This window comes from Callorhinus ursinus, unplaced genomic scaffold, assembly GCF_003265705.2.
Source record: "Callorhinus ursinus isolate GAN/ISIS: 27379988/994484 unplaced genomic scaffold, GSC_fseal_2.0 scaffold33, whole genome shotgun sequence".
NCBI classification, from domain to species: domain Eukaryota; kingdom Metazoa; phylum Chordata; class Mammalia; order Carnivora; family Otariidae; genus Callorhinus; species Callorhinus ursinus.
The window spans coordinates 13848325-13868284 of NW_027397095.1; the positions used below are offsets into that span (position 1 = coordinate 13848325).

Sequence of the window (19960 nt, forward strand, 5' to 3'; positions counted from 1 at the left end):
GCAGGCCCCCCGGCCGGCAGGCCACAGAAATCCCTTCTCTGTGCTGGCCACCGTGTGCAGGGCTGTGTGTGTGTGAGGTCCCCTCCTCCCAGCAGCCCGCCGTGTGCAGGGCTGTGTGTGTGTGAGCCCCCCTCCTCCCAGCAGCCCGCCGTGTGCAGGGCTGTGTGTGTGAGCTCCAGCCCGCCGTTTGCAGGGCTGTGTGTGTGAGGTCCCCTCCTCCCAGCAGCCTGGAGGCCGGCAGTACTTGCGGTACAGGGGAACCCACTGAGGCACCGAGGGTGTTAAACCCAGGGCCACTGGCCTCACTGATGGAACTTACTTCTCTAGGCCCATGTTCTGAGGTTCGGACCTCCCTTGTGTGCTTGACTGTTTTCAGAGATGTCTTTTGTGAATCAAGGATAAGCTTCCAACGTAATGGTTATCAGCCTAGACCCAGGAACAGTGTACTTCACATTTCTTGGTTTCCTTGTCTACAAAATGGGGATCACAGTGCCTGTGGAATAGGGGTTCGTAGGAGGATCGGATCAGACGATTCGTGTAAAGACTGAGAACAGTGCCTGGTGCACAATAAGCTGTCTTTACAGTGGTCAGATCATTTTTCCAGTAGTATTATTATTAGTAGTAGTACTATAAAGTATTCTTCTAAATGGTGAAATCAAAAGTTATGGGCCCTGGGGCGCCTGGGTGGCTCAGTCGGTTAAGCGTCTGCGGCCCTGAGATCGAGCCCTGCGTCGTGGTCAGGCTCCCTGCTCTCCCTCTCCCTCTGCAGCTCCCCCTGCTTGTGCTCTTTCTCTTTATCTGTCAAATAAATAAATAAAATATTTTTAAAAAAAGTTGTTGGCCCTGTGTTAAGACCCAGTTTTATTTTATTAATTTGATTAATCTGTGAAATCCCTCCATCTCACAACCCCTGCTTTTGACCACTATGCTTTGTGTACAAAGTGCTTGGCTTCTCATCCTACGACGATCAGTCCCGATCCCAGTGAAGAAAGGAAAGTGATTTGCCAAGTGTCCTCCTTATCCAGGACGAAATGCTGAGTTCGCTGCCGGGACGGCGCCACCCACGGCCGCGCACCTAGCCTGCTGGCGCGGTGACGTGGGGGCTGGGGCTGGACGGGAGTAGTGTGGCTTACAGGAGCTCAGCCTCTGACCCCAGACGAAGGGTTTCACGGGCGAGCACTGGGATTCTTAATGGCCCAGAGGAGAAAGACATGCAGGCAAGTGACAAGAAACTCTTTGTAGGCCAGATGCGTTCATGGGGGAAGCCAGGCGAGAAGGCGCCTCTTTGACTCAGGAGCTTAAACTCCGCGGCCAGAACGTGACCCCCCTCCCACTCCCTACCCCCCAGCCCCCAAGCCCCCAGCCAAGCCTCTTCTCCAAGCGACAGATTCTGGCCCTGGGCTCTCCCGATTAAGCGCTCTTTGAACACAGGCAGTGCTGAGGACGGGTTCTTCCAAACTGCGCCCTACTCGGATGCTTTTGCTCTCCCCGCAGCAGGTGAGGGCTGCCCGGGGGCGGAGGGGAGAAGAGAGGCGCAGGTGGGAGGGTGGAGGAGGAGCCCAGCCCAGCCCCTCGTTCCCCAGGAAGAAGTAGATGCAACAGGCCAGGAAGCTCCAAGCTCAAGTCCCCACCTTGCTGCCCCTCCCCCCACCACCATGAGCCTCTCCTCACACAGGGCGTCCGGCCTCCTCGGAGCCCCCCGCCCGGGCCCTCGGTCCCGGCTCGGACACTGGCTTGTGGTCAAGTGATGCACCTCTGTTCACCTGAGAGCACGGGGAGCCCGGGCGCAAAGATGTGCCGCCACAGCAGGCCCCGGGCCCTCCCAGACCATGCCGAGGGGTCTTCGCCGCCGGCAGGCTGGCCGGCCCGCAACGTGCTTTGCGTCCACTTCCACGGAGACCGACGGGCGGGGGGGCGGGACAGTCATTTTCACTGCCTCCCAGTCTCTGCCCCCTCCTGCGCCCCTTGCCCACCTGCTTTCCCTTCTTACCCTGCCCTCCTCCCTACCTGCGCCTGGCAAGGCGCTCAGCACTCGGCCACGGAGCCCTGGCCACGGCCGGCACTGAGTCTAGTTGGCAAGCTACGGCATGCCCACCTGGAAAGGGAACTAGCAAGGCATGTTGGGTTTGGGCAGGATCTAAGCAAGGAGGGCTGTAGGACCGCGCTCCAGGTCTACGAGGCCGCCAGACTGTCCCAGGAAGGGGCACGAGAAGGTGGGAGCCCGGGGCCTTTCCCAGGCTGAGGCCCATCCTCCAGCACTAAAGGCCAGGGACCCGGAGTACTATGCTGGTCCACCCCAGGTGGGCGGGCCCCCGAGAGTCGTGCTGTCTCGAAGACCTCTCAGAACATTCCAGCTGTCCCTGAGCCCCCAGGTCTGGCACAGGGCGAGTGCCTCGTCGAACAGTGCCTCGCTCGGAACCAAAGCACTGTGGCAGGGCTGCTCCCGGGTAGCCGCACTTCTGCCGGGGCGGCCCTGATTCTCGACCCCAGTCATAAGCACGGTGCGCCGCTCTTCCAGGCCCCGGATGCAAACTCCAGGGTTTCCAGGCCCCGGACACAAACTCCAGGGTTCCTCGCGGAGACCTGAGCCACCCCACCCCCAAGTCGGGGCTCTTACAGGTAAGAGAGGAGAGGGGGCTTCTGGGGGCCACCCTGTTTTCTGGTCTCCAGAAACCAGGGGTATTAGGCCCAGAAGGAAAAATCTCTGTGGCATGAAACAGACATTCCCCAGCCACGTGTAAGTGGCTCACAGGCAGGGGGCTGGGCGAGGTGTACCAAAGAAACTCTAAAATACACGGCAAAGTGTTTTTGTTTTCTTGGGGCCATAATGCTCAGTGTTTCCACTGTCTTCCCCTTTTTCTCTTGTCTTTGGAATTACAATTCTTTGGGGTCTTCATGGAAATTGCATATTTGTTTGTAAACTTTATTACCTGACCACTCTCTGGCCCACAGGTAATAATTGGTTTTTTTCGCGGTTTCTGGAACTGAGGAACATCTGCCAAGAAACAAGACAACAGAGGACACAAAATGTGTTCCACTGGGGCGCCTGGGTGGCTCAGTCGGTGAAGCGTCTGCCTTTGGCTCAGGTCATGATCCTGGGGTCCTGGGATCGAGTCCTGCATGAGGATCCTTGCTCAGCGGGGAGCCTGCTTCTCCCTCTCCCTCTGCCTGCTGCTCCCCCTGCTTGTGCTCTCTCTCTCTCTCTTTGACAGATAAATAATAAAGTCTTTTAAAAAAATGTGTTCCGGGCGCCTGGCTGGCTCAGTTGGTTAAGCAACTGCCTTGGGCTCAGGTCATGATCCTGGAGTCCCGCGATCGAGTCCCACATCGGGCTCCCTGCTCAGCAGGGAGTCTGCTTCTCCCTCTGACCCTCTCCCCTCTCGTGCTCTCTGTCTCTCATTCTCTCTCTCTCAAATAAATAAATAAAATCTTTTTTAAAAAAATAAAAAAAGCAACAGTTCTTTGGGCTTACACAGAGCTGCTAGGCCATTTTCTCACGTGATGCCCTGAAAAGAACAATTAGGTCGCTAATCCTGAGTCAAGATTTGTGGGAATCCCACAAGCAGTGATTTGGCTCTTCATTGCAAAAGAGCCTTCGGGGGTGGCGATGCATATTACTGCATCAGAGACAGAGGGCGCACAAATCCGCCGGGGAAACCCTTAACAGTGAAAGAGTACACGCAAACATAGCATCGGATTTATTCTTTACAGGAATCTCCTTGTCCTGTCTTTTAGCGACAATGCACCAAAATGTAAAGGTTGTAAGAACATTGTGAACCCCGGCCCAGTGTGCTGTAGGGCGTGTCTCAGCTTTGTCTCGAAAGCAAAGGAAGGGGCGCCTGGGTGGCTGAGTCGGTGAAGCGTCTGCCTTCACTCAGGTCATGATCCCAGGGTCCTGGGATCGAGTCCTGCATCGGGCTCCTTGCTCCATGGGGGGTCCGCTTCTCCCTCTCCTGCTCCCCCTGCTTGTGCTCTCTCTCTCTCTCTCTGTCAAATAAATAAAAAATCTTAAAAAAAGAAAAGCAAGTGATGCCCAGCTCTCAGCCCGCACCCCTGCCCTCATCCAGAAGCTTCCTGTTGAGGACGGCGGGCTTCAGTGCCGTCCACTCCTCACCTTGCCGTAGAGGGGAGCAAGTTGAAGCTGCCGGGCGGGGCAAGGGGGCCCTGGGCTCTCACAGTGGCATTAAGCCGGATTCTGCTCTCTGCTCTCAGAAAATGCCTTCAGAGCCACCACTGAGCTTCGTATTTTCTGTTGTCTTGGATGGCGGTGCTCTGGGAATACCGCCATTGTGACCACTCATTCTAAGAGGGAACCCCGGGCCCCTGCACTCGGTCAGGCGCTGGGCCTGACGGTCCCCCGACATCACACTTGGGCAAGTGCCCTTTGGGGACAGAGGAGCGGACTGGACGGATATTCAGGGGGTGCTTACGGTGCCAGCAACGATCCCTTCCACATGCACAGGGCTGTAGTTACAAACTGACTCACAGACATGACTTCCTCCGCTACCCAGGGCCGCGTGCAGGGCACACACTAGCCTCACTGGAGAGACGGGAGACCTGAGGCTCAGAGCAGTGCAGTGACTTGCCTAAGGTCACACAGCCGACAGGTGGCGGGGCCGTCCGAGGCGCTGGTCCTGCCGGCACTCTCCAGTCTCCGCATCACACATCAGCTCTTCGCAAAACAAACGGTCCTCGGTCGGGCGGTCCTGGGCATCAGAGGACGTTGAGAAGCATTGCGGGCCTCTACCCACTAGGTGGCAGTAGCACCGCATGAAAACCGGCTAAACTTTGCGAGCGTCGCCCTGGCTGGGAGACACCGCCTGGGTCGGTCCTCCGCCGAGCCGCCGGGCTGGGGTATGCCTGTCACCATCGCACTCCCGCTTCCTGCCCTGCGGAGGCTCGCAGCGGCCCCAGGAGGGAGTCCAGCACCCCGACGAAGATGGACCAGGCCCTTCAGGTTCTGGGCCCCGCCGGCCTCTCCAGTCACTCTGTCCCCCTCCTTCCCGCCTCCCCCTTTGCTCTAGTTCTGCACCCCTGCTCGTAGGGCTCTCCTGCACAGCCATGCTAGGCTGTGGCCCCAGCCGGGCCGTTTTCTCTGCGTGCGGGGTCCTCGCCTCGGGGGTTGAGCTCCCAAATCCTACCCAACCTTCGAGACTCGGCTTGGTGTGGGCATCACCTGGAAGCTTACCCGAAGCCTTTTCCCTTCCCGCTCCACGCCCTCCGCTCCCCGGCTCCGCCCGGACTGAAGGCCCAGTCGAGCCCCGCCCTCCTGCTCCCGCACCTTCCGCAAACTTCGGTTCCTAGCACTCCTCACCCCAACCCGTCGTTCACTGTTTCACCCCTACTGTGAGCTCCAGAAGGGCGAGGCTGGGTCTTACTCAAATCTGAGGCACAGTGCCTGGCGTGTAGCTTTTTTTTTTTTTTTTTTAGATTTATTTGTTTGTTTATTTGAGAGAGAGAGAGAGCACACAAGCAGCGGGAGAGGGAGGAGAAGCCGGCCTCAGGTCCCCGGGATCATGAACTGAGCTGAAGGCGGACACTTAACCGACTGAGCCACCCAGGCGCCCCCCCCCAACCTTTTTCAAAGTCTTTTCCTATTGACTATTTCACTGGACCCTAGAAATAACTACAGCAGCCTGGTAGATGTCATTCCAAACAAGAACCATTCTTGCAAACAAGTGACATAAACTGTATCGCATGTTACCTTTAGGGAAGACAGAACATGTGTTTGTGTTTATACACACACACAAAGAGCCCCTTCGGGTGGTGTGACAATGGGGAGGTGCTGGGCAGGGGATTAGAGCAAGTCTTTTCACTCAATACCTTATATTGTTAGATGTTTGAGCTATGTGAACACAGTATTTAAAAAATTAAAGGTAGTCCCACCTCGGGCTCCCTGCTCCGCGGGAAGCCTGCTTCTCCCTCTCCCGCTCCCCCTGCTTGTGTTCCCTCTCTCGCTGTGTCTCTCTGTCAAATAAATAAATAAAATCTAGGGCGCCTGGGTGGCTCAGTTGGTTAAGTGACTGCCTTCGGCTCAGGTCATGATCCTGGAGTCCCGGGATCGAGTCCCACATCGGGCTCCCTGCCCAGCAGGGAGTCTGCTTCTCCCTCTGACCCTCTTCCCTCTCGTGCTCTCTATCTCTCATTCTCTCTCAAATAAATAAATAAAATCTTAAAAAAAAAAAAAAGCGTCTGCCTTCGGCTCAGGTCATGATCCCAGGGTCCTGGGATCGAGCCCCACATCGGGCTCCCTGCTCGGCGGGAAGCCTGCTTCTCCCTCTCCCACTCCCCCTGCTTGTGTTCCTGCTCTCGCTATCTCTCTCTCTGTCAAATAAATAAATAAATAAATAAATAAAATCTTAAAAAAATAAAAAATTAAAGATAGTGAATAAAACCAAGTGAATGGCATTGTTTCCCAAGCATCACTTCAATCTTTTTTCCCCAAAGATATATTTATTGGGGGGGGGGGACAATGAGAGGAGAGAGAATCTCCAGCAGACTCCCCACTGAGTGCAGAGCCCGATGCGGGGCTCGTTCCCAAGTCCCTGAGATCAGGACCTGAGCCGCAATCAAGAGTTGGGAGGCTCAGCCGACTGGGCCTCCCAGGCACCCCACATCATTTCAATCTTAAGAGCAATCGAGGGTAGGGCGCCTGGGTGGCTCAGTTGGTTAAGCGACTGCCTTTGGCTCAGGTCATGGTCCTGGAGTCCCAGGATCGAGTCCCACGTCGGGCTCCCTGCTCAGCAGGGAGTCTGCTTCTCCCTCTGACCCTCTTCCCTCTCGTGCTATCTCTCATTCTCTCTCTCTCGATTAAATGAATAAAATCTTAAAAAAAAAAAAAAGAGCAATCGAGGGCTCCTGGGTGGCTCAGTCGTTAAGCATTTGCCTTCCGCTCAGGTCATGATCCCAGGGTCCTGGGATCGAGCCCCGCATCGGGCTCCCTGCTCAGCAGGGAGTCTGCTTCTCCCTCTGCCTCTCCCCCCTGCTTGTGATCTCTCTCTCTCTCTCAAATAAATAAAATCTTAAAAAAAAAAAAAAAAAGGAGAGAGTAAGCTACCTATGGATCAGGGGTGGGTGGGAGGGGGGTCCGTGGCCAGACCACCTCTGTCAGAGCTGCTGTAAGAAAACGCTTCTGGGCTGATTGCACTTGCAAAAAATCCAGAGAAATGCAGGCTACAAACCACCACTATAATCTTCTAGCTGGTGTTTTCATCTGGTTCACTCGCTGGCAGCGGAGTATAATAAGGAGGCTAAATTTCATAGCAGGTGCCACAGAAAAGGGAGGTGAAGTGTTCGGACCCCAATGCTGAGCCTGACAACTGATTGCTACCTGTCATGTTGTGGCCCTTCACTAGACAGGCCTGAATCCATCTAAGGAGATATGCTCAGTGGATGACCCCTGCCTAGAGGCACGGTAGACAGGTGACAGACCTAAAACTCCACAGACTTAGTAGATCAGTTGTCCACAGCCCTATCTATACCACCTGCCCTCTCCCTTCCCCAAGCTAGTTCTTGTAACCGTCAACCAAGTGAAGCCTGTGCACAGCTAAGTGCAGACCAGAGTTGTGTGAAGTTTGTCATGACCATGGCTCTCCTTCAACAGTGTCATCACAGGATGGCACGACAGAGGGTAATGCTCCACGTGTGACCGCCGCGTCCCTCCTCTCGTAGGCCCTGCCCTGCGGCCTGAGTTCAGTGGAAAGCACCCAGCACGGGTGACTTAAGGACACCAGTACATCAAATGTTAAAAGGGTCAAAGACGGGAGATGAAAAACAATTTAGTTTTCTCACCTGGAGGGCCTGTGGTCACCTGGGGGACTGGTCTACACACACAGGGGATTACCATATTTCGAGGAGTCACACCTTCTTTTTTTTTTTTAAAGATTTATTTATTGGGCGCCTGGGTGGCTCAGTTGGTTAAGCGACTGCCTTCGGCTCAGGTCATGATCCTGGAGTCCCGGGATCGAGTCCTGCATCAGGCTCCCTGCTCAGTGGGGAGTCTGCTTCTCCCTCTGACCCTCCCCCCCTCATGTGCTCTCTCTCATTCTCGCTCTCTCAAAAAAATACATCTTTAAAAAAAATAAAGATGTATTTATTTATTTGACAGAGAGAGACACAGCGAGAGAGGGAACACAAGCAGGGGGAGTGGGAGAGGGAGAAGCAGACTCCCCATTGAGCAGGGAGCCCGATGTGGGGCTCGATCCCAGGACCCTGGGATCACGACCTGAGCCGAAGGCAGACACTTAATGACTGAGCCACCCAGGCGCCCCAAGGAGTCACAACTTTTCAGATCTTTGTACTGTTGGGTTACCTTTAGGGGTGAACACGCAACTCTATTTCAAGTAGTCAGTAAACTCACTTGAGTAAAATAATGATGGCTGGCCCTGCTCTCCACGAAAAGAGAATCAACACTTCAGTGCATCCTAGGTGTTAGATGCAGAGCGCATGCAAGTTGAAGGTGCATAAAAGCATTTCACCTGGGGGCGCCTGGCTGGCTCAGTCGGAAGAGCACGCGACTCTTGATCTCAGGGCCGTGGGTTTGAGCCCCACACTGGGTGTAGGGATTACTAAAAGGAATAAAAACTTAAAAAAATAAAAGCATTCTACCTGGAATTTTTTTAAAATTATTTTTATTATTTGTCAGAGAGATTGAGAGTATAAGCAGGGGGAACAGCAGAGGGAGAGAAGCAGGCTCCCCGCTGAGCAGGGCGCCCGATGTGGGACTCGAACCCAGGACCCTGAGATCATGACCTGAGCCGAAGGCAGATGCTTCACCGAGCCACCCAGGCGCCCCTCTACCTGGAATTTAACACATTTATCACCCAGAAAAGGAACTGGGGGGGGTACTACTTTTTCTGTATTCTCCTAGTAATCTCTAAAGGAATGATGTCTTTTTTTTTTAAGATTTTATTTATTTGAGAGTGAGAGTGAGTGCACAAGCAGAGGGAGAGGCAGACTCCCCTGTGGGGCTCGATCCCAGGACCCCGGGATCGTGACCTGAGCTGGAGGCAGACACTTCACCCACTGAGCCACCCAGGCGCCCTGGAATGATGTCTTTTTTAATATATTCCTATCTATTCCCATAGTAACAACTACCATGTGTGACACGTTGGGCAGTGGGCACAAGGGCAGGTGCTCACTGTACATTCTATCTAATAATTTTAAGCCTCAGTTGCCTCCTAGTTTTTTTTTTTAAGGTGATAAAGCTACATTGGGTAGATTGCTTGAGCTTGTGTAGTACTTTTGTTTTTTTTTTTAAGATTTTATTTATTTATTTATTTATTTGAGAGACAGAGAGAGAGAGAGAAACAGCATGAGAGGGGGGAGGGTCAGAGGGAGAAGCAGGCTCCCCGCTGAGCCGGGAGCCCGATGCGGGGCTTGACCCCAGGACCCCAGGATCATGACCTGAGCTGAAGACAGTCACTTAACCAACTGAGCCACCCAGGCGCCCCCTGTGTAGTACTGTTAAAAAAAAAAGCAAAGAAAGCCCTTGATTTTACTTTTTGGTTGTTTTTATTATGCACTACATTAATACACTGCATAACCTTCTAGAAGGGGTAGATGAGTATGACTGAGTTATTTTTCATCAATCGGGAAAATGCTTCCTTAATCGATATTCTCCAAACCCTGAAAAACAGAATAAAAAGGAAAATGTGAGAATTCTGTTGCGGCCACAAATGTACAAATGCAGGCATACTTCAGAGATACTGTGGGGCAAGTTCCAGACCCCTGCATTGTAAAAAGGTGACGGAATGGGTTTGGTTGCCCGGTGCATAGAAAAGTTGTGTTTGCACGATACTGCAGTCTGTTAAGTGTGCAACAGCATACGTCTACAAAACAACCTGCACACCTTAATTTCAAAATGCCTTAGTGCTAAAAAATGCAAAGCATCATCTGCTCAACCTTGCCAGTAGACAAGACAATGCAAATTAATTAACACTGTTAAGACGTCTGACCAAACATTACCAGAACCCATCTCAACCCTGACGGATGTCTAGCAGCAGAGCCACCTTACCTTTGACACATAGTAACGATTAACTCCAGAGACTCGCCTATCTCTTTGCATCAAACTCCATTGATATGGATAATAGGCAACCCTTTTTTCCTACAATTAAAAGAAATCATTATTGCACAATGTTTAAGAAAATGAGTGACCCAATAGAGGGCTACCAGAACTCGTAAGTGACATTCTAGAAAAATGGAATCATCACTGAAACAAAAACCAAATTAAGACCAGATCCTAAGTAAAATCGGACCATTAAGCTTCAAAATTAAGATGGTAACCATGAGTTCTTACACTTCCTATTTTAACCAGCATCTGTTGTTGTTTTTTTCCTTCCTCCTTCCCTCCCCCCTCCGCCCCCACACTTATTTTAAAGACAGGACTACTTATTTCCTTTTGGGAAGGAGAGAAGAAACAATAGCAGTAGATCACACGTGAAGAACAATCACAAAACCAGAAGGCAAATACATTATACCCTGTACTCTAGAGACAACGTGAAGGGCTAGGAGAAGAGGGAAATTACAATCCTGATGTGAAAAGCAGGATCTTGCGGTAAATTCCTAAAGGCTTGGGGAAAAAAGGGGGGGATAAAAAATGTCAAAGTAAAAACTTAATTAAGGGTAGGGAGGTGAACAACCGAAAAGGTACCAAGATGTGGACGCGAGAAATTACAGTCAAAAGATGAGCGATCCGAGGGAGTGGGGGCAACACTAAAGCGACGCCCAGGAGTTTGGGCCCACCTTCTAATCTACCTTGCCAGCCCCCGAACCTACTCCGCCCTCCTGCCCACTCTTCACCCAACAACTAGCTGCTTCTGGCTAGAGCAGAATGTGGTTTCCGTGGGGTTTCGTTCCGCAAGCCTCTGCTTTTAGGCAACACGAAGAAAGGAGGGGGGCGACCCCGGTGTCCCCCAGGTGGGAGAGCGGCTCCGGACCCCAGCGGCCTCCCACCGCCCGTTCTGTAACGCCCGTCCGCCGGGTCAGCTGTCGCGCCCGAGAGGCCGCCTCACCTTGCCCCCGTTACTGAACCTGTGGATGTACGCCGTGGCTATGCCGGGGATGACCAGGCACACGGCCATGACGCCGATCCCAGGCAGGATCTCGAACCACATCGCAGCGCGGTTGCCAGAGCCAAGCCCCTGCCTGCGCCGCCCGGTAAAGGTGACCCGGCCTCGGCCCCGCTTCCCAGTGGGCTCCGCGGCAGCCGGCCCGCGGGGCGGGGCCACGCACGCCTCGGGACGAAGCGACGGGGGCCGGCTGGGCTCAGGAGTGGCGCGCACTCGCACCCTCGCACGCTTGCGCTCCCGCTGGCCGCTTTGGGCCTCCCCTTTCGCCGCGACTGACGACCGAGCGCACGACGTGCGGTGACGTGAAGAGGCCCCGCGCGGCCGAGCTCGCCGCAGCCTTCCGGGGCTCGGGACTCCAAAATGGCAGAGCGACTTTCTCCGGGCAAGACGGCAGAGCAGGTGTGCACCTTCCTCTTCAAAAAGCCCGGGGGGCGCAAAGGGGCGGCAGGCCGCAGAAAGCGCCGGGTGTGCGACCAGGAGCCCGGAGACAGCAACAGCAGCAGCGACGAAGGCAGCACCGTGGTTCGCCCGGAGAAGAAGCGGGCCGTCCACAATCCGATGATACAGAAGACTCGTGGCAGTGGTAAACAGAAGGCGGCCTACGGCGACTTGAGCAGCGAGGAGGAGGAGGAGAACGAGCCCGAGAGTCTTGGCGTGGTGTACAAGTCCACCCGCTCAGCAAAACCCGTGGGACCGGAGGATATGGGGGCGACTGCTGTCTACGAGCTAGACACAGAGAAGGAGCGTGACGCACAAGCCATCTTTGAGCGCAGCCAGAAGATCCAGGAGGAGCTGAGGGGCAAGGAAGATGACAAGATCTATCGGGGAATCAATAATTATCAGAAATACATGAAGCCCAAGGATACGTCTATGGGCAATGCTTCCTCCGGGATGGTGAGGAAGGGCCCCATCCGAGCTCCCGAGCATCTGCGTGCCACCGTGCGCTGGGATTACCAGCCCGACATTTGTAAGGACTACAAGGAGACTGGCTTTTGCGGCTTCGGAGACAGCTGCAAGTTCCTCCATGACCGTTCAGATTACAAACATGGGTGGCAGATCGAACGTGAGCTTGATGAGGGTCGCTATGGTGTCTATGAGGACGAAAACTATGAAGTGGGAAGCGATGATGAGGAAATACCATTCAAGTGTTTCATCTGTCGCCAGACCTTCCAGAATCCAGTTGTCACCAAGTGCAGGCATTATTTCTGCGAGAGCTGTGCGCTACAGCATTTCCGCACCTCCCCTCGCTGCTATGTCTGTGACCAGCAGACCAATGGCGTCTTCAATCCAGCGAAAGAATTGATTGCTAAATTGGAGAAGCATCGAGCTGCAGAAGAGGGTGGTGCTTCCGATTTCCCAGAAGACCCCGATGAGGGTCCAATCCCCATCACTTAGTTTTCCTATTATTCTCACACCTCAAAATAAATCCTTTTGTTGTTTGGAAATCTTAATTCGTCGTGTCCTTCCTTTCTAGGGAAAGTGAAAGGAAAAGGCGGGTGGTGAAATAGGGTCCTGGATGGATGGCTTGTCAAAGCCTCGAGGTAGGTACAGTCTGGATTTTTACCTGTGATGTATGCTGCCTGAGTGTAACATAACTTTTCAGAACCCTTTGGCATAAATTCCGAGGATGGGAGAAGTTTGAGAAAAGAGCTAGAATTTGCTTGAAGTAAAGCTGTAATGAAAGCAAGAACTGAATCTATTGTATCACGTTTCTGTATCACTTAATAGTATACAAAGTTACCTCCATGCATGAGCTCTGTTGGAAGCCTGTACTACTTCAAAATCTGCCCCAGCCAAGCTGTGTGTCTGGGGGGCGGGGTGTGAGTGGGAGAGTTGGGTGGGGGAGCTGGTAGCTAGCACCAGAGTGCACCGATGGGAAATGGTCCTTGCTCTCTTTAAAGCACCATAGGTGGGCTCCTGGGTGGCTCATTTTGTTAAGCGTCTGCCTTTCGCTCAGGTCATGATCTCAGGGTCCTGGGATCCAGTCCTACGATTGGCTCCCTGCTCCTCAGGGAGTCTGCTTCTCCCTCTGCCCCAACCCCCACTCATTCTCTCAGTCTTGCTCTCTCAAATAAATCTTTAAAAAAAATAATAAAGCACCAAAGGTAACTCCCTTTCCACGAATGATTGAAATGGCTTATGCTGGGGCGCCTGGGTGGCTCAGTTGGTTAAGCCACTGCCTTCGGCTCAGGTCATGATCCCAGGGTCCTGGGATCGAGCCCCGCATCGGGCTCCCTGCTCCGCGGGAAGCCTGCTTCTCCCTCTCCCACTCCCCCTGCTTGTGTTCCCTCTCTCGCTGTCTCTCTCTGTGTCAAATAAATACATAAAATCTTTAAAAAAAAATGGCTTATGCTGTGCTGTCCAGCATGATAGCCACTAGCTTCATATGGCAGTTGAGTACCCAAAATATGGCTGGTAGCCACTATATCGGACAATGCAGTACTAGACTGAACTTGTAGGCCAAGTTCAGAGGACGAAAACCTAACATTTTATAATCCGCTATCTGAAACTGTGTTCTCACAGACTGTAAAAGAGCTGATCATGTTAATCTATGTACCTGTCTTCCCTACTAGTTTGGAAAGTCCTCAGTGACTAACCCAGTGCTTGGCATATAATAAACAATAAATAAACCCAGAGGTGTTTGGAAAGGGATATTGGGGTCAAAGCCTTGAATCCAGGCTGAGGAGCTTTGACTATATTCTGTAGGTAATGAGATAACAGAGGTATGGGTAGGGGAACACAGTCAGACTTTCTCTCCTTTTTTTTTTAAAGTTACTGTGGTTGCAGGCTATTGGATAGATTACAGGAAGATGGAAGACGAGAGGCAGAGAGGCCAGTTAGACCGAATGATGAATAAATTTTCACTGATCTACTTAGTATTTGTGCTGATCCCAGAAAACAGATGCAGTAGTAAGTTGTGGGTTAGAGTTTTTTAATTCACACTCATTAATCCATTCAAATATATTTGAGCACCTACTCTGTGTCAGGCACTGTGCTTGGCTTAGGGGATATTAGCAAACAAGAAAGACCCAGCCCCTGTCTTGATGGAGCTAGACATCAAACAGTGACAGATGTGAGAAAGAATAGGTGCCTGAGGGGCTCAGTTGGTTAAGTGTCGGACTCTTGATTTTGGCTCAGGTCATGATCTCAGGGTCGTGAGATGGAACCCCATGTCAGGCTCCATGCTCAACGGGGAGTCTGCTTGAGATTCTCTCCCTCTGCCCCTCCCCCTGCCTCTAAAATAGATAAATCTCTTTTTTTTAAGATTTTATTTATTTGGGGCTCCTGGGTGGCTCAGTTGGTTAAGCGACTGCCTTCGGCTCAGGTCATGATCCCAGAGTCCCAGGATCGAGTCCCACATCGGGCTCCCTGCTCAGCAGGGAGTCTGCTTCTCCCTCTGACCCTCTGACCCTCTTCCCTCTCGTGCTCTCTGTCTCTCATTCTCTCTCTCTCAAATAAATAAATAAAATCTTTAAATAAAAAAGGTTTTATTTATTTGACAGAGAGAGACCCAGTGAGAGAGGGAACACAAGCAGGGGGAGTGGGAGAGGGAGTAGCAGGCTTCCCGTGGAGCAGGGAGCCGGATGCGGGGCTCGATCCCAGGACCCTGGGATCATGACCTGAGCCGAAAGCAGACGCTTAACGACTGAGCCACCCAGGCGCCCCAATAAATAAATCTTTAAAAAAAGGGGGGGGTGACAGATGTGATGAGTACAAGGGAAAAAGTGCACTGGGTTGTTGATCTCTCAGGGTTAACCCAATCCCAGCCTTGGAGGAATTCAGAATCGTCAATTTATTTGATACAAAGTGATGCATTTTATAAGAGAATGTATAAAGTACGTGGGGATACATGAGACGCCTATTGGGAAAGGCCTGAAAGAAAGCATCACCTGGGAAACAGCACTTAAGGGATGGGACAAAGCAACAGCCAACCAGGGAACAGGACCCTGCGGAGACAGAGAAAGAGGAGCGTACACTGCCATGGAAGGCAAAGGAAGGAAGTCTTCCAAAAAGTGTCACGAAAGAAGTACAGCTATGAGGTGCAAAAGTATCATATATATATTTATTTATTTATTTTTATTATTATTATTATTTTGCTGTTCCTGAGAATTTATATTCAGAAAGTTAAGCTGATGGAAAGGGTCCAGGAGAAAAAGATGAAAGAGAAAGAATGCTGCTGGCGACTAAGCTCCAGAACTGACAAGGGATGGGATTAAAGGCACAGATCAAGAAGTTAGCTGTCAAGAGCTGAGAGAAAGAATAGGAGAAAGCTGACATTTGTCTACTACTCCACGTGTTTTTTAAAATTTTTTAAAGATTTTATTTACTTATTTGACAGAGAGCACAAGCAGGGGGAGCAGCAGAGGGAGAGGGAGAAGCAGACTCCCCGCTGAGCAGGGAGCCTGACGCGGGACTCGATCCCAGGACCCCGGGATCATGACCTGAGCCGAAGGCAGATGCTTAACCATCTAAGCCACCCAGGTGCCCCAGCTCCACATGTTTTAATACCTGCCTCTGAATCTTAAGAGTGTACAGGATTAAAAAAAATAAAGTATACAAGATATATGCAAATGAGCATTATTCTTAGGATCCACAACATTCAGCATTCTTTTTTTTTTTAAGATTTTATTTATTCATTTGAGAGAGAGAGCACATGAGAGGGGGAAGGGTCAGAGGGGGAAGCAGACTCCCTGCTGAGTGGGGAGCCCGATGCAGGACTTGATTCTGGGACTCTGGGATCATGACCTGAGCCGAAGGCAGTCAGTTGGGCATCTGACTTTTGATTTTGGCTCAGGTCATGATCTCGGGGTCCTGGGATCCAGCCCTGTGTCAGGCTCTGTGCTCAGCACACAGTCTGCTTGGATTCTCTCTCTCCCTCTCCCTCTGCCCCTCCCCCTCCACTCTCTCTCCCCCCCACAAAAGTAAATAAATCTTTTTTTTTTTTTTTAAAGGGACTGGGACACCTGGGTGGCTCAGTCAGTTAAGCGTCTGCCTTCGACTCAGGTCATGATCCCAGGGTCCTGGGATCGAGTCCCACATCGGGCTCCTTGCTCAGTGGGGAGTCTTCTTCTCCCTCTGCCTTCCGCGTGTGCTCTCTCTCTTTCTCTCTGACAAATAAATAAAATCTTTAAAAAATATAAAAAAGGGACCATAATCACAAAAGCACACACATCGATAGTGTACTCAAAATATTTTTCATATTTACAAGTTTATGATTACATTTTTTTAAAGTCAAGTATTTTTTTTAAGATTTTATTTATTTGAGAGAGAGCACAAGCAGGGGGTGGTGCAGAGGGAGAGGGAGAAGCAGGCTTCCTGCTGAGCAGGGAACCTGATGCAGGACTCGATCCCAAGACCCTGGGAGCGTGACCTGAGCCAAAGGCAGACGCTTAACGACTGAGCCACCCAGGCACTCCAACGTCAACTATTTTTTCTCACCTTTTTTTTAAAAGATTTTATTTATTTATTTGACAGAGAGAGAGACAGCGGGAGCAGGAACACAAGCAGGGAGAGTGGGAGAGGGAGAAGCAGGCTTCCCGCGGAGCAGGGAGCCCGATGTGGGGCTCGATCCCAGGACCCCGGGATCATGACCTGAGCCAAAGGCAGACGCTTAACGACTGAGCCACCCAGGCGCCCAATTTTTTCTCGCTTTTAATTAAATGGTGCAATTTCGTTTCATAGATGGAAACTAAACTTTTGTTCTTAATTTTTTTTTAAGTATGTGGGGGAAAAAGCAAGCATGCCAGCGCCGATAAGATTGCAGCAGACTCTGAAGAAGCCAACCTCATCTGAGAGGTCAGTGAAGGCTCCCCTAGAAATGCCCCTCAAACTGAGACCTACAAGGGGAGCAGGACAAAAAGTATCCCAGGCAGAGGTATAAGTACATACATACTAAGGACCTGAAGTGAGTGACTGGCTTCAGCTAAGAATTCAAAGCAGCACAGCATGGCTGCAGGAAACAAGGCGGCCAGGTAATCAGGGGCCAGAGAGCAGGCACCTTGCAGGTCATGGTAAGGACTTTGGGCTTTAGGGCGCCTGGGTGGCTCAGTTGGTTAAGCGATTGCCTTCAGCTCAGGTCATGATCCCGGAGTCCTGGGATCGAGTCCCACATCAGGCTCCCGGCTCAGCGGGGAGACTGCTTCTCCCTCTGACCCTTCCCCTCTCATGCTGTTTCTCTCTCTCTCTCTCAAATAAATAAATAAAATCTTAAAAAAAAAAAAGGACTTTGGGTTTTATCCGCAGGGCAAAGGGACGCCACCAAAGGGGTTTAAGAAAGAAAGTGAGATGATCCGATTTGAATTTTATTTAATTTATTTATTTTTTTATTACTTTTTAAATTTTTTTAAAGATTTTATTTATTTGACAGAGAGAGACACAGCGAGAAAGGAACACAAGCAGGGGGAGTGGGAGAGGGAGAAGCAGGCTTCCCGCGGAGCAGGGAGCCCGATGCGGGGCTCGATCCCAGGACCCTGGGATCATGACCTGAGTTGAAGGCAGACACTTAACGACTGAGCCACCCAGGCGCCCCCCGATTTGAATTTTAAAAAAGGGAATTCTGCAGTGTGGAGATCGGATTGAAGGAATCAGACACGAGACACGGAGATCACTTAGGAGGCTGGAGCACTAGTTCAGTTGATATTATAGTAGACCGGACTAAGATTGGAGGTGGTAGACATGCATTTAATAGTTTCTGAGCACCCACTATATGCCAGGAATTGATTTAAGCACTGGTAATACAGCCATAACAAGTGCACAAGTCCGTGCTTTCACAGAACTTACATGAGACACAGTAATAGATTTACACATACATATATATAATATCAGATTGAGGTAAGTACTATGAAGAACAATAGAGCAAGGTAAGGGAGTAAGAGTGCAGTGGTGTGGGGGAATGCTATTTTTCATAGGATGGTTAAGGAGGGCCTCTTCTGATAAAGTAACATTTGAGCAGGGACCTAAATGAAGCGGGTATCTGGTTCCAGACAGAACACAAAGGCCCTGAGGCAGGAAAGTGCCTGACATGTCCTAGGAACAGGGGGGAAGAAATATACCTGGAGCAGACTGAAGGAAAAGGAAAGAACTCTAACATGAGGTAAGAAAAAGTAATTGGAGGGGGCGCCTGGGTGGCTCAGTCGGTTAGGCACCTGACTCTTGATTTCAGCTCAGGTCATGATCTCGGGGTCATGGGATTGGGCCCGACGTTGGGCCCTGTGTCAGACTCTGCACTCAGCTTGAGTCTGCTTGTCCCTTTCCCTCTGCTCCCCCCCCCCCCGCACACATGCTCTTTCTCAAATAATTTGGAGAGAGTACAAGCGGGGGGAACAGCAGAGGCAGAGGGAGAAGCAGACTCCCCACTGAGAAGGGAGCCTGACGTGGGGCTCGATCCCAGGACTCTGGGATCACGACCTGAGCCGAAGGCAGACGGTTGACTGACTGAGCCACCCAGGTGCCCCTCTTTTGCCCCCTTTTGTGATATTATTAAAAATATTACATCTATAAATGTTGCAAACTTAACGATACATTGTTACATATAATTTTATGACTTCTAAAGGAGCTAAGGGAAGAAAGGAGAGAAAGTATATATGTATTTATACTTTGTTATATTAACCTTCTTATTTATCATTTCTGATTCTCTTTATTCTAGTATGTTTGAGTTATCATCCGAAGTCAGTTAGCCCAATACATCTTTGCTCCACCTACCTCCTTTGTGCTGTAATTGGCAAATGTATTGGATTTCTTTTTTTTTTTTAAGATTTTTTTTTATTTACTTATTCATGAGAGACAGAGAGAGAGAGAGAGAGAGAGAGAAGCAGAGGGAGAAGCAGGCTCCCAAGGAGCAGGGAGCCCGATGCGGGACTCGATCCCAGGACCCTGGGATCATGACCTGAGCTGAAGGCAGACGCTTAACCATCTGAGCCACCCAGGCGCCCAAATGTATTGAATTTCTATATGTTATAGGCCCAACAATCCATTATATACATATTATTTTATACGGTTACTATTTAAATCAGTTAAGGGAAGAAAAGGGAAGAAATATGCATTTATATTGTCTTTAATAATTACATAACTACTGTTGGTTCATAACCTCGGGAGTTCCCTGGATGAAATGTGAAATTGGCCTCCATACACAGAGGGCAAGGAGAGACCAAAGAAAGAGGCAGACCACTCCAAATTGTTTGGTGGTGGGTTTAATAAGCAAGGGAACTTACCTACAAGACTTGTCTTGGGTGGCCGCAAGATGAGTGAATCTCTACATCTGCCCACCAGAATATGAAGTTTATATAGAGGCCTTAACAGGGATCAGTCACATATCCAGTCCAGATGGTCTCAATAACATTACTCCCTCAAGACTGTGTCCTTGAAATGGCTCCTACTGGGACGCCTGGGTGGCTCAGTCGGTGAAGCATCTGCTTTCGACTCAGGTCATGATCCCAGGGTCCTGGGATCAAGCCCCACATCGGGCTCCCTGCTCAGTGGGGAGTCTGTTTCTCCCTCTCCCTCTGCCCCTCCCGCTGCTTGTGTTCCCTCTCTCTCTGACAAATTAAATAAATAAATAAATAATTTTTTAAAAAGGTGGGGGAGGACGCCTGGGTGACTCAGTCGTTAAGCATCTGCCTTTGGCTCAGGTCATGATCTGGGGTCCTGGGATCGAGCCCCGCATCGGGCTCCCTGCTCCGCAGGAAGCCTGCTTCTCCCTCTCCCACTCCCCCTGCTTGTGTTCCTTCTCTCACTGTCTCTCTCTCTGTCAAATAAATAAATAAAATCTTGAAAGGAAGGAAGGAAGGAAGGAAGGAAGGAAGGAAAGAGAGAGAGAGAGAGAGAGAGAGAAAGAAAGAAAGAAAGAAAAAGAAAGAAAGAAAGAAAGAAAGAAAGAAAGAAAGAAAGAAAGA

The 19960-nt window shown here is 50.9% G+C and overlaps 2 protein-coding genes and 1 long non-coding RNA gene across 4 annotated transcripts; 1 reads left to right on the top strand and 2 right to left on the bottom strand.

Moving 5' to 3' along the window:
- Window positions 1–3675: 3675 nt before the first annotated feature.
- On the bottom strand, window positions 3676–5253 carry LOC141370365 (uncharacterized). Of its 2 annotated transcripts, none has more exons than XR_012374346.1 (3): window positions 5189–5253; window positions 4115–4706; window positions 3676–3985 (listed from the first exon to the last, which is right to left on the bottom strand). It is a non-coding gene; the product is annotated as an uncharacterized lncRNA (long non-coding RNA). The 2 variants fall into 2 exon arrangements; XR_012374347.1 differs by having other exon boundaries at window positions 4115–4806; window positions 5189–5237.
- Window positions 5254–9496: 4243 nt separating this feature from the next.
- On the bottom strand, window positions 9497–11294 carry NDUFA1 (NADH:ubiquinone oxidoreductase subunit A1). The gene is made up of 3 exons (XM_025852665.2): window positions 11013–11294; window positions 10016–10105; window positions 9497–9627 (listed from the first exon to the last, which is right to left on the bottom strand). The coding sequence occupies exons 1-3, from the start codon at window positions 11112–11114 to the stop codon at window positions 9607–9609; spliced, it is 213 nt and encodes a 70-aa protein (XP_025708450.1). The 5' UTR covers window positions 11115–11294; the 3' UTR covers window positions 9497–9606.
- Window positions 11295–11303: 9 nt separating this feature from the next.
- On the top strand, window positions 11304–12514 carry RNF113A (ring finger protein 113A). Its single transcript, XM_025852664.2, has one exon. The coding sequence runs from the start codon at window positions 11430–11432 to the stop codon at window positions 12462–12464; it is 1035 nt and encodes a 344-aa protein (XP_025708449.1). The 5' UTR covers window positions 11304–11429; the 3' UTR covers window positions 12465–12514.
- The last annotated feature ends 7446 nt before the right edge of the window (window positions 12515–19960 follow it).